This window comes from Ammospiza caudacuta, chromosome 22 (assembly GCF_027887145.1).
Source record: "Ammospiza caudacuta isolate bAmmCau1 chromosome 22, bAmmCau1.pri, whole genome shotgun sequence".
NCBI classification, from domain to species: Eukaryota; Metazoa; Chordata; class Aves; order Passeriformes; family Passerellidae; genus Ammospiza; species Ammospiza caudacuta.
Window position 1 is genome coordinate 2,386,490 of NC_080614.1, and position 13,856 is coordinate 2,400,345.

Sequence of the window (13,856 nt, forward strand, 5' to 3'; positions counted from 1 at the left end):
CAGCTTTGGCTCTGAGCAACAGTGTCTGCAGTGGGACAGGAAACTCCCAGCTGATGGGAACAAACTTTCTGGCTGACTGCAGAGGCCAGGACAAAGCTGAGTGGTTTCTCTGGTGTCCCCCAGCCCTTGCTGGCCCCAGGGGCTGATGGCATTTGTGCTCCCTCAGGTTCATGTCCCCACACCAACAGCATGGGGGTGCTCCTGCCTGCTGTGTGCAATGCAAACAGGGGCTGCTGAGCCAGGGCTGCCGTGTCTGTGCCTGCAAGGATGGGGCACCTGTGTGAGCTGGGGGAGAGGCCAGGGCTGCAGAGGGGGGATGTTGTGGGCAGCTCCATGAGGACGCTCTGGGACGCTGCCCTGGGCTGTGCAGCGCACTGGGGATGGATCAGCCCCTGCTCTGCTGCTCCTTCCCATCTGCCCCAGGGCCCTTGCAGAGCCCCAGCCATGCTGTTTGCCCCCAGCCTGCCCACGGCCAGCCTGGGGCTGCTCACGGGGCTCTTTCTGTGCTGAGCATTTGCCTGGGCGTGCTCTTGAGAGAGCCTGGGCAAGGAGCCTGGAGCCCCCAGGCCCTGGGCTGAGGCATCAGCACTGCCCCAGCAGTGCCCATGGCCTGTCCCTGCTGCAGCCCCGGCACTGCCACCCCCAGGGCTGTGCCCGGCCCCAAGAGCACTCAGGCCCTGCAGCAACACCAGGGCCACCAGGGCAGTGGGGCAGGGCCACGGCAGCAGCACTGGCAACACCAAGTGCTGCTGCTGCTGGGCACAGCTGCTGGGCCAGCACTGATCTGCCCCCAGCTCTGCACACAGACATTGCTCCTGCAGCTTCAGAGAAGGCAACAAAAGGGCATCTCTGCAGAAAACTTTGCTGGGAGATCCTTTAGTTCCTTTAAAGCCATCAAGAGTGCAGCCCCTCATTGACACACTCTGTGGCCGCATGGAAGGCAGAGAGAAACAAAATTAGAAATGGTACAAACAGCTGATTTTTTTTCTGGACAATAAGAGTAACTAATACAAAGGAAAAAATACCACTACAATCAAACCATAAAGAAAAATCAAGGATAACTTTTTTTACACGTTATTTACAGAAATTGACCACCATTTTAGTGTCACTGAAAGCATCCCGTCATCAGTCTCCTAACTGCAGCCTTGAGCTCCTGGTTCCTCAGGCTGTAGATGAGGGGGTTCAGGGCTGGAGGCACCAGTGAGTACAGCACTGACAGGGCCAGATCCAGTGATGGGGAGGACATGGAAGGGGGCTTCAATTGAGCAAATATACCAGTGCTGACAAACAGGGAGACCACAGCCAGGTGAGGGAGGCAGGTGGAAAAGGCTTTGTGCCGTCCCTGCTCAGAGGGGATCCTCAGCACAGCCCTGAAGATCTGCACATAGGAGAAAACAATGAACACAAAACAACCAAATACCAAGCAGGCACTAACTGTGATGAGTCCAACTTCCCTGAGAGTGTTTGAGTGTGAGCAGGAGAGCTTCAGGATCTGTGGAACCTCACAGAAGAACTGGCCCAGGGCATTGCCATGGCACAGGGGCAGGGAAAATGTATTGGCTGTGTGCATGACAGCATTTAGAAAGGCACTGGCCCAGGCAGCTGCTGCCATGTGGGCACAAGTTCTGCTGCCCAGGAGGGTCCCGTAGTGCAGGGGTTTGCAGATGGACACGTAGCGGTCGTAGCACATGATGGTCAGGAGTGAATACCCTGCTGTGATAAAGAACAGAAAGAAAAAGAGCTGAGCAACACATCCTTTGTAGGAGATGTCCCTGGTGTCCCAGAGGGAATTGTGCATGGCTTTGGGGACAGTGGTGCAGATGGAGCCCAGGTCGCTGAGGGCCAGGTTGAGCAGGAAGAAGAACATGGGCGTGCGCAGGTGGTGGCCGCAGGCTACAGCGCTGATGATGAGGCCGTTGCCCAGGAGGGCAGCCAGGGAGATGCCCAGCAAGAGGCAGAAGTGCAGGAGCTGCAGCTGCCGTGTGTCTGCCAATGCCAGCAGGAGGAAGTGCCTGATGGAGCTGCTGTTGGACATTTCCTGTGGTGCCTTGGCATGGGGATCTGTAAAAAAAGTAATCATGGAATAGTTGTGTTTGGAGAGGACTTTAAATATCCCAGCACAACCTGGGGGCACTTTCCCCCCACTGCCTGCTCAGGGCTCTGCTGCCTGGAGCTGTCCCTGCCAGCAGCTGCTTCCCTGTGCCCAGGGCTGGGCCCTGCCAGTGCTGCCAGAGCCCAGCCCAGCCCTGGGGGCTCAGCTCTGCCCTGCAGACCCCTCCCAGCTCTGGCACTGCCAAAGGGCAGCTCTGGCTCTGCAGGGTCTGATGGCAATAGAGCAACTCTGAGGAGGCTGGAAAAGCAAAACTGATGCAGCTTCTAGAGGGCCCTGTGCTGATTTCTGTCACTTCCTGGTTTATTAACACCTGAGAGAAATTTCTTTTTATTTTTCTCGACCTCAACTGAGAGATAAATATCTATGTGCAATTTCCTATCCAGGCAACCCAGAGCAGTAGATTAAAAAGACAGAATTTTCCAGGAATTTCCCTTTTATGCAGCCCCTGCCTTCCTGTGCTCCCTGTATAATCAGCTTGGAAATGATGTGGATTTAAATGTCCTGCTGGGACCAGTCCTGAACAATGCAGCATCCTCACCACACAAGACGAACACTTCCAAGCTTTATCAGCTGTCTCCTCTCACCCAGATCTTGTCCCCCAGCACTGGGAGCAGCTGCCAGGGCTGACTGAGAGCTGTCCCTGGCTGGCAGCAGAGTCCCTGCCCCAGCACAGCGCCCTGGGCTGGAGGACCCTGCTCTGCAGGACAGCCCTGGGCACCCCTGGCTACTCTGCACAAGAGACAATCAGAGAATGTACTCACAGAGTCTGGAGGCATTGGGATGTTCCTGCTTTAGGAGATCACTCCAGGAGCTGCAGCTGCATTGACCTGCAGCCCGAGGTTCCCGTGCCAAGGGCTGGCAGTGATTCTGCCCCAGGCACTTCTCAGCACCTTCCCAGCCCTGTCTGATTGAAGCTCTCTGTGCCTCTGTGCTGTGCCCGGGGTGGCTGCAGGCAGTGCCCCAGCCGTGCTGGGCTGGCAGAAGAGCTGCTCATCAAGAGCAATGTGCTTTTGAAGCTCTTCTTGGTTACCAGGAGCTGCCTCTGGGCCAGGAGCCCAGCCCAGCTCAGCAGCACAGACACAGCACAAGGAATTTAATGAGCCTCTGGGGCTTTGTGCTCAGGCCCTGAGCATCAGTCCCTGAGAGGGAGCTGAAGAAACCTCTCCAGAACTCCAAGTCAGAATCCAACTCCAAAGTTTCTTGGACTTTTAATGCGTCCCACTGAGGGACACAACTGAGAAAGTGTCCCCAGGCCCCAGGCAGAGCACTGGAGGCAGTGATGACAGGTGGGGACAAAGAGAAGCCAAGTCTTGGTGCCCTGGGGCACAGCAGCAGGGTCTGTGCCACCAAGGGCTGGGAGGAGACACCTTGTCCTGAGGCCCTGGGGCCTCCTGGCACAGCCCCAGCCAGGCTGGGCACTGTCAGCCCCTTGTCCTGCCCTCAGCATCCCCCCCCTAGCCCACATCCCAGTGGCCTCAAGGATCTGCTGGAAGGAGTCCCTGGGGAGTCTTTGTCAGGAATGGCCCTGGGGGCTCCTGAATGCTCCCAGGGACTGCAGGTTTTTCAAACGACTTTGGGTTTGGCTTTTGCCTTGGAGTCTCTGAGAGTTTTCTGCAATTATGGCCTCCAATTATCTGCTGTAATTAGTCCCTGGAGAGGCTTTGTCAGTAACAACACTCAGTGGGGTCATTAGTACTTCAGGGTACTTCAGTTATTTCAGGGTATTTGGTGTTTCCCTTTTTATACAGACTCTGTGAGAGGTTTATGCAATCATGACCCCAATTATCTGCTTTAACGAGTCCCTTGAGACCTTTGTACTGACACTCAGTGGTGCCCATTAATGCCTTGAGATACTCAAGGTTTATAAGGTACTTTATGGATTTAAGAATACTTTTAGATACTTTTAAGGATTTTCCTTCCCATTTTGAGTTTCTGTGAGGTTTTTGTGCTATCCAGGCCTCCAATTCTCTCCTCCAAGGAGTCCATGAGGATCCTGTGCTGGGTATCTTCCCCCTTTCTGTTTTGCAACAAAGATGGAATAGAAAGAATTTTGTAAGACTTTCTAAAAGCATCCAAACAAACATGGGACAATTAACAATCCAACAACAACCACTAAGAGAATTAAATGTCCTGTTTTAGCTAGTCATCCTCCAACCCTTTAGTCCCTTGGATTGGAAGAGTTTATTGAACCAGTCTTTGCTTTCCGCCTGAACATTATTGAACCCTTCCTTCAGTACCTGAATGCTCTTGTGGATTGACTCGTTGTGGCTGGAGAGGTTCATGCAACATATGCCCTCAGAGTCTACACAGCCATGCCCATGTTCCCAGAGTAAAAACTCTATCGCTGTTCTGCAAGGTGGCATGCTTGATGCTCTCTGTGTCTGAGAGCAGGCCACTCAGTGTGAGGGAGGTAGCATTGGTTTGCTTACTTAGCAGGCACTCAAGATGGTCTAATTGTCCTAAAGCTTTAGCTGCAGCCACCCAAGGTAGTCCAAATTGGGGGTGCTACCATTCGATACCTGGATTAAAGCTTTCAAAGCCATCTCTTTGATATCATCCAAAACTTTTCTGGGGATACCTGCTGCTTGATCATCTGGTAGGCTTTGTTGTCCTTCTCCAGCTAGATGGTTGATTGTCAATTTTGCCCTTGCCTCATTATTAGCATGTCGCAGACATTTCTCCACAGAAATCCTTTCTTTCAGATTTCTGCATCTTCGGGAGGCCAGAGGCCCCCGAAGAGAAGGTAAACAATTATTATCAGCTGCTGTGGAATGCAATAGGATTCACCTTGATTGGCTCATTTTCTATGTTTATAATTAAGAGCCAATCACCAGTTCAAGCCAGGGGACTGAGTCCTTGGCCACAACTTTGTTGTGGATTCTTTTCTATCTCTTCTTAGCTTAGCTAGCTGCTCTGCAAACCTCTCTCTATATTTCTTTTTAGTATAATTATAATGTATTATATCATATATTAATAAATCAAGCCTTCTGATCAAGATACAAGATTCACCGTCTCTCTATCACCAGCCAGCGGTCCACTCAGGTCGCTGTAATATCTGGTGACCCCTCGTGTCAGAGCAAAAATTAATCTGATAAGACCAGAGGAGCAAAATTGCTGCACTGGGTAAAAATCCTGTATGTGTAGCATTTGAGGGTTGCTTTGAAGTGACCTCAGAAAGTGGATTCAAGCCAGGAGCTGAAGAACCGAAGATCCTGATTTGGACAGAGTTCACAGCCAAGGCTGACCACAAGAGAACCTTTCTTCTGGAAAACCATCAGGAAAGATGATGGAAAAGAGCAGCAGACCTGTGGAGCTGGCCAGAGCAAGCTGGACTCTTTCAAAAGGTACTGTTCACTTTTCTATCCCTGATGAACCAGCCCTTTGTAGCTTGTGGCTGTTCGTATGGCAAATACATGCCTTGCCAGAAGAGATTCAATTCTCCTCTTCAGAGGAAAAGCTTATTGCCCTCTGGAAATATTGGTGCAGAGAAGATGGTTGCTTTTTGTCAAAAACAGATATCTATGGGTTCTTTAGATGGGCAAAGCTTTTTGGGTTCTTTGCTGATATTCTGTATGCTTTGGATGCTTTTGTCTGGGAGTGCATGGACTCCATTACCCAGTGTGTCTACATTGAGGGACGTGTCCTGCCTTCTATCTACCCAGCATTTATAAAGCTTTTCCCTGTCCTGAAACGCAGAGCAGCTTGTTTTCAATGGATCTCTAACTGTTATGGCCAAGCTCCGTTTCCACCACCTTTGGCAGAAGACGCGGTGGGGGAGGACATTTTTCTTCCCAGCCCCCCCTGCTTCACGGCGGGGGGGGCGAAGCTTCGCGGCGCGAAGAAGTTTTTTTTACTCTTGCTCCGGAGCATGCTCAGATGGAGCCTTCTCCTTCCCCCCCTTCTCTCTCTCCGGGGGGATGGGAGCGGCCGCTCAAGCCAGTGCCGGCCTCTCAGACTCTGCCTCCTTCACACATCGGGGCGGCACCGGTCTCTGAGGTTTCCTCCACGGCCCTGCTAGAGCTGTCACTCCAGGAGATCCCGTCTCCGCCTCTCCAGGCGGTCCCGCCCGCGGTTGCACCGGCCTCCCTGCCCCCGCAAGAGCCTGTGTCGGAGAAGGCAGAAGAGACAGCACTTCCGCCGATTGACCTGTTGCTAAGCAACAGCAACGCTCCGCCGCTTCTCCAAGCTCCGATGCTGCCCGTGCCGTGCCCGCCGCCGCTTTCAGAGCCAAGGGACGCAGCAACAGCGTGTTCTCGCGCATCCCCACCTCCTCCGGCCAAGACAGTTCCTGTTCAGGATGGGGCTGAAAACGCCGTTGAACCCGCGGGACCCTCGGAGCAGCCCGCAGCTGATCCCACGATCAGCGTGATTCCCTCCTCGGCCGGCTCCTCCGCTGACAGAGTCACTGCCGCGTTCCAGGCCAGCCCCAGTATCACCCACAGCCCCGCGGGCCCCCACCCCGGCCCAGCGCCCCCCATGGCCAGCCCGCCAGCCCCGGCCCCGCCCCAGGAAGCGGCCCCGGAGGCTGGTCTCTCCTTCCGTGGAGCGGGGGCTGCCCGCCAGCTGACTCTGGGGGCAATCCGGCTGCCGGCTTTCAAGCTTGGCGGTTTGGGGGGTGGTGTTTCAGTTGCTGTCCCATGGAGGCTGCCATCTCTGCCGCCCCTCTTGTGCCCTAGCGGTGAGGGGGAGGGGGCTCCCGAAAGTTTTGCCTTTGGTCCCCAGCCCAGTGGGGGTGGTGCCGTGATGCTGTGGGAAACAAACATTCCCAGACCCGAGATGAAGATTCTCGGGGCAGCTTCTATTTCCCTGCTGCTGGCATGCCTCAGTGGTTTAGGGGAAAGGAAGCGTCTCACTACCCGTGCTGCCATTGTGCTGGCAGCAGGGTTCAGGCCTGCGGGAGCCTTCCTTATGGGTTTAGCCTGGGATGCTGGGCTCAGGAGGTTCCTGGGCCAGGGCCATCACTTGGGCTCCTTGTGTTTCTGGGAGTTCTGGTTTGTCCTACCGGTCCGGGTCCCCCTGTGTGAGCCAGTTTTGGGGTTCCTGGTCCAGTATGGGCCAGGGCCCCCAGGGCCTTTCCTTCTCTGGCACTGCTCTGCCCGGCTGCTGCTCTTTTGCTTTTCAATTCAAAAAAAAAAAAAAAAAAAAAAAAATTTACAAATTAAATAAAAAAGATTGAAAATACTGGGCAGCAGCTCTGAAGCGCTGAAGCACTGAAAGGCCAGCACAGAAAGGACATTTCAAAATTGTTTTAAATTGTTTAAAATTGTATTAAGACTGTCAATGGTTTTTGATAACTATTGATGGAACTCTTTTGCAGAAGTTTGTTTCAGGACCAAAAGGACTCTCAGATACTTGAAGGGAAACAACTTCGGCTCTTGGACTGTTCCTGAAACTCAGCTGCATGGACTTCAATTTCCTTTGCATTGTTTTTGGCAATTTTCTTATATTGTAGGATTGCTTTAGTGAATTGTTAGTATTCTATATTTTATAGGTGAAGGAATTTCCTGTTCATTCCACATCAGCATTTTTCTTTTATTTTTATACAATTTAGAAAGGTGAGATGTCGCAGACATTTCTCCACAGAAATCCTTTCTTTCAGATTTCTGCGTCTTCGGGAGGCCAGAGGCCCCCGAAGAGAAGGTAAACAATTATTATCAGCTGCTGTGGAATGCAATAGGATTCACCTTGATTGGCTCATTTTCTATGTTTATAATTAAGAGCCAATCACCAGTTCAAGCCAGGGGACTGAGTCCTTGGCCACAACTTTGTTGTGGATTCTTTTCTATCTCTTCTTAGCTTAGCTAGCAGCTCTGCAAACCTCTCTCTATATTTCTTTTTAGTATAACTATAATGTATTATATCATATATTAATAAATCAAGCCTTCTGATCAAGATACAAGATTCACCGTCTCTCTCTCACCAGCAGCGACCCACTCAGGTCGCTGTAATATTAGCATAGTCTGCTATTAATTGATTTAGTAAACACTTCCATCCCCCTTCCCACAGGGTGTATTCTGTAGGTGACAACAACACGGTCAAATCATAGCGGATTAAGACGTGCTGTAGACATGGCCCTCATTAGGCCATTAAAACAAGGTAAGTCCTTCCTATGGTCTTTAGCTGCCTTACACAGATCCTTGATTTCCCCATGAACCATTGGCTGATACCTGAGATTCTGCCCTTTTCTTTCCTATGGGGCCAACGAGGAGTTTCAAGGCTATTTGCAAGTCTCCTTCCTTAGCTGCTTCTTTCTGGATCCTTTCCTAGAGATCTTCTGGGGTTGAGGGGCAAGGTGGATTTGGGGAATCCAAACTGTCTTCTGGGGAGGAAAAATAACTTGGAGCAGAAACATTTGGATTAGAAATAGTGTGACAATAGAACCCCATGATCAAAGATACTAAGCCCAAATATTTGGGCTTAGTATCTTTTATCATGGGGTTATATTGTTGCCAGAGGGTGAGGCAAAGGACATGGCCATTTTGTCAGGTGTTGGGGAGGAATGGCCTTGATTTAGGATGGCAGAATTCTGGGGTGGAGTTCTGGAGGCATGGCCCAGGGTGAAGTTGGAATGATTGACAGTGGGGCATGACTCGCAGATGTGGGGTTGGAGTCTGGAGGTTCATTCAGGGCAGCAGAGAAGGGTGTGGTAGCAGGAAGTGGAGGAGCCAAGATGGAGGGAGGATGGTCAGGCTCTGGGGCATCTGGAAAATTTTTAATCATCCACCTCATGATTGATTTTAATTTGTTCTTTGAAGATATTTGGCCATGATCAGTGAGAATTAACTTAAAGCATCCATATACACACCTTTCTACTTTGGACATCCGGCAGCCCATTTTTCTTTTTCTCCCCCTTAGGTGGAACAGCCACCGAACACCCCAAATCTATTATGGGATGTGGGTTCATACTGTAAAAACACAGTGGCAAAATGGGCAATAAATGTCTTGCATTTCCCCAAAACCACCTGCAATCCTATGCAATCCATTTTTGTCCCTGCTGATCCTGGGCAAGATCCCTCGAAGCAATGATGAATCCGCCAGGCTTGGCACAATCCAAAATCCCAGGGAGCACTGGCCTATCCATCAGCTAACGCCAGCTGACATGATTCAATGTCAGGGTCCCTGTTTGGGTGCCAAAAGTCGCAATGAGGGTGGGTGTAACAAACCTTTCTGGTTCCCCAACATCAGGGCAAGGGTGGTGAAAATGAAAAGGAGCAGATGCTGGGAAAGATGAAACAGGAAAGCCTTAAAATTATGATTGCCTGGCAAAAATTTTTGAGAATATGGAAACTATAAGTGAGATTGAAATGAAAGCAAGCTTTGAGACACCAAGCCTTAGTTACTGAACAACTGGAAAACAATGGTATGGTCAGCTGAAAGTAATCTTCTTTTGATGAAACAATACCCTCTGCTTGCAGACAGGTCCAAGGGTCAGAGCAGACCCTGCTAGCTCGGCAGAAGCGGTCCAAAGAGTAGTTTTTAGGGTTTAAAATGTAACACAGTATGGTAATGTAATGATTCTTATAGGCTGTATGTAAATGCTAAAAGATTTGTATCTTGTACTAGATTGGTTAGTGAAAATTAGAATATGCAGCACAGAAGAAGATTTATTGTATAGTAATGGGAACTCCCCTCCTCTCTCGGGCATCCATTTTGGGCACCCTCTTTCAATCTCTTCTTCTGAACCTGCTCTGAGCTGTGGCTGGCAGCTCCAAACAAGGCTCCTGCACCCAAACCCTTTGCAATAAACCACAAGTTCCAAGACTTGGCTTCAGAGATCTCTCATCTCCGTCCGTTGCAACTGTCCTATCCCCAGACGCTCCTACAAGCAGGATAAATGGAGTTGCCCAAAAAGAACTTTATTAACAGGGTGAAAAACAATAAACATGGAGAAGTTGAGCACAGTACGAGGGGTGGGATTCAAAGACCTGAGATAAAGGCGAAGCAACAATATATACACTTGAGGGTAGACCACTCAAGAACAACAACTATAGACGGGAAATAAGTAACCAGTAGGGGAGGAGAACTTGGACAACTTAGCATACCAACACTAAAGGCTTATGGGGGAACTCTCAAGCTCACCCTAAGTTAAACAAATGATTCCCAGGGCTTGAAACTCACACCCAGTTCTTCTGGGGTAAAATCTGACTGACTCTGAGTTACAGCTGGGCCAACTAGCACACCGCTGCTTTGTTCTGGTCCCTTGGGACTATGTGGCCCAAAAGGGCCACAAAATGGTGTCCTTGGTTTCATGAGGCTCCACAGTGTCACAATGGCCCTTTGGATCCATGGTTCTCTGCAGTGTCACAATGGCCCCTTCATTTCACAAGGCTCCCAATGTCACATTGGGCTCCATAGGAAGGAAACCACAGGGCCCCATGTTTCAGGAGCTGATGAACAGCAGCCACCAGAGGTCAGGGCAAGCCTGACCTGTCTGGCCTGGCAGATTTGCTTGGAGCAACCCTTGGATATTTGAAATTATGAATGTGGAGTCCTAATTTAAAACATTTGTGCCTGGAGAAGAGGGATGGGGTTTTTTTCATAAAAAGGAAAACACAGAGCCCTTTCCAGTGTTTGGAAAACAGGTGAGTGCTGCCCCTCAGGAGTTAAAGACCAGCCAGACCTGTCTGTCCTGGCAACTTTTGTCTGGCAGCAATCCTTGGATACACAGAAATTTTGAGGTGGAATCCTAATTTTAATCCATGGATGCCTGGAAAAAATGGACAGTTATTTTCCATAAATGAAAAGCCCAGAGCCCCAGTGTTTCAGGGGCACATGGGAGTGGCCTTCCGCATTCCAAGGTCAGTCAGACCTGTCAGGTGACCCCTGGGAGGCCAAGGCAGTCACACCTATTTCATACTCCCTTGGTTCCACAGGGCCCTGCAGGGTCACAATGGCTCCTTGCTTCCATGAGGCCCTGCAGTGCCACAATGGTTCTCTGCTTCCATGATGCCCTCAGGTGTCATAATGGCCCCTTGATAACACAAGTCCTTAAGGATCTTAATGGTCTCCATGGTTCCACGTGGCCTCACAGTGTCACAATGGTCTGTTGGTTCCATGAAGCCTTGCTGTGTCCAATGCCCCCCCCCCCACCAATGGTTCCACAATTTCCCATAGTGTCTCAATGGCCCCTTCCTTCCATGAGGCCTCACAGAGTCACAATAGTCTCCATGATTCCATGGGGCCTTGCAATGCTACAATGTTCTCCATGGATCCACGGTGCCCTGCAGGATCACAACGGCCCTTTGGCTCCACGAGACACTGAAATGCAGCAATGGCCTCTTGTTTCCACAAATCCCTGCTGCTTCACACTGGCCCCTTGGGACCATGCAGCTCAACAGAGCCACAAAGACGTTCTTGGTTCCACCAGGCCCCACAGTGTTACAGTGGCCCCTTGGATCCATGGTATCCTGCAGGGTCTCACTGTTCCCCTTGGTTCCACAAGTTCCTACAGTGGAACAGGTTCCACAAGGGCCTGCAGTGTCACCATGGCCCATTGGTTCCACAATGCTCCGGAGAGTCACAATGGTCTTCATAGGAAGGAAACAAGTGAGCCCCAGTTGTGCAGGGGCAGATGAAAGGCAGTCACCAGAAGCCAACTCTAGCCAGGTTTGACTGTATGGGCAGATTTTGTCTGGGAGTAACCCCTGGATATAGGGAATTTTAGACATGGAATCCCAGTTTTGGCTATGGGCGCCTAGACAAGAAAGACAGTTCTTTCCCACTGGAATAAAAGTTCAGAGCCCCAGTGCTTCACAGTCAGATGGGAAGTGGCCTTTGACATGTCAAATTCAGTGGGACCTGTCAGACAGCCTCCAGGAGGCCAAACCAGGCAGACCTGTTCCATGTTCCCTTGATTTCATGGAGCCCCATACTGTCACAATGGTCTCATTATTCCACGAGGTCTCGCAATGTCAAAATGGCTTCTTTGTTTCACGAACCCCAACAGAGTCACAAGGGTCCATTGGCTCCATGTGGCCCCGCTGTGTCACAATGGCTCCTTTTATATATGAGTCCCACAGTTTCATCGTTGATCCTTCCTTCCATAGGGCCCATGACCTGCACAACAGTACCCTTGATTCTTTGAGGTTCTGTAGTGTCACCATGGTGTCCTTGGACCTATATTGTCACAACTGACCCATGGTTCCATGAGGTTCTGTAGTGTCACCGTGGTCGCTGTCAGAGGCTGGAAGAGATCGATGTCCTGAGACACCTTGGGATGCTCGGAAAGCCCATGTGGGGCCAGGGCCAGGTCAGGCCTTGGTTTGTGGTGGGACAGAGCCCCGCCCCCAGCCCTGGCCTGGCAGAGCTGTCAATCACACACCAGGGGCAGTGCTAACCTAGCTCTGATTGGTTAAGCTGTCAATCAATCAATCACACACTAGCAGGTGGTGCTACCCTGACTCTGATTGGACAAGCAACTGGCAGTCCCACCCCAGGGGCGGGCCCATGAAGGCCCAGGGGGTTAAAAGCCAAAGCGTGAGGCCAACTCATGGCCTGGATTCTGCTTTCTCTTGGGGTTCCTCTGTTAGCGATGCTGGAACCCGAGCAGTTTGTACCTATGTGTCTTTCTATGGATCTTCTGTCTTTCTCTTGTTCTCTATTTCTTCTTCTTCTAATACTACTTAACTGGAAAATTTTGGGGTAACTTAACATCTTAAGGGATAAAGGCTTTTAGATTTAATTTGCTAAGTAATTGAAGTTAATGCTGTGATAAGGTGGATGGTGGAGGTGGATGTTGTATTAAACCCTTTGCCAAAGTTCCTTGACTTTGTCCATATTTTGCCAGTAAAATTTTGTGTCATTTTGACCTCTTAGCTCACTTGGTTAGAGCATGGTGCTGGTATCACTGAGGCTGTGGGTTCACTCCCTGTGTAGGCCATTCACTTATGAGCTGGACTTCATGATCCTTGTGGGTTCCTTCCTACCAAGAATATTCTTGGCATCTGGCCATGTTGAGAATAGCTGCCTGGTGTTTCTCCTATGCACCAAACTCAAGTGAAGGAACCTTTGATTACCCCCAGCATTTCAGTGTTCTGGAGTGCTCCTGCCCTGCAGGCTCACAGCAGCACCTTGTTCCCATGAGGCCCTATAGTGCCACACTGGCCCCTTGGTTCCATGGGCCCCAACAGTGCCACAATGATCCCCTTGGTTCCACAACTTCCCACTGTGTCCCACTGGCCCTTTGGTTCCATGAGGATCTGGAGTGTCACACAGGTTTGTGACATTTGTCCTTGCTGCCCCTCACATCCCAGTGCCCCACAAACAGCCCCAAGCCACCCGTGAGGGACAGGCCCTGCTGGCCCAGGCTGGGCTCAGGGCTTGGCCTTTCTGCTTCCCCCAGCCAAGCCAGGCCTTGCTCAGCATTGCAGTTCCCTGCTCAGAGCCTTGGGCTCCCTGCAATCCTGGCCTCAAGAATCTGCTCTCACCAGTGCCTGGGGAGCCTTTGGCACTCCCCGCCCTCACTGGGGCCCAGCCATGCTCCAAGGGACTTGGAGTTTTGCTGCTGATTCCTTGAGCAGCTTCTTCATCCTTCTCTGTGTGCCTGAGGCTCCTGGACTCAGCCCCAAATCCACCATGGAGATCATTAACATAAAGAAAGCTTTGAGGGCTCTTTGTCTTCCTTCCATGGTCTTCAAGTGCCCAGGGCTTGTGCAGCTGATTAGAGTCAGTTTGGGATTCTTGTAAGGAGGGAATTTAAAGTGCACCTCATGGCTTCTCTTCTTTAATCAAGTGTGTATTATTT

The 13,856-nt window shown here is 50.8% G+C and overlaps 1 protein-coding gene across 1 annotated transcript; it reads right to left on the minus strand.

The window, feature by feature from the left end:
* Positions 1-1,105: 1,105 nt before the first annotated feature.
* LOC131567332 (olfactory receptor 14A16-like) lies at positions 1,106-2,035 on the minus strand. Its single transcript, XM_058818907.1, has one exon. It carries the CDS (start codon positions 2,033-2,035, stop codon positions 1,106-1,108), a length of 930 nt encoding a protein of 309 aa, XP_058674890.1.
* Between the last annotated feature and the right edge of the window lie 11,821 nt (positions 2,036-13,856).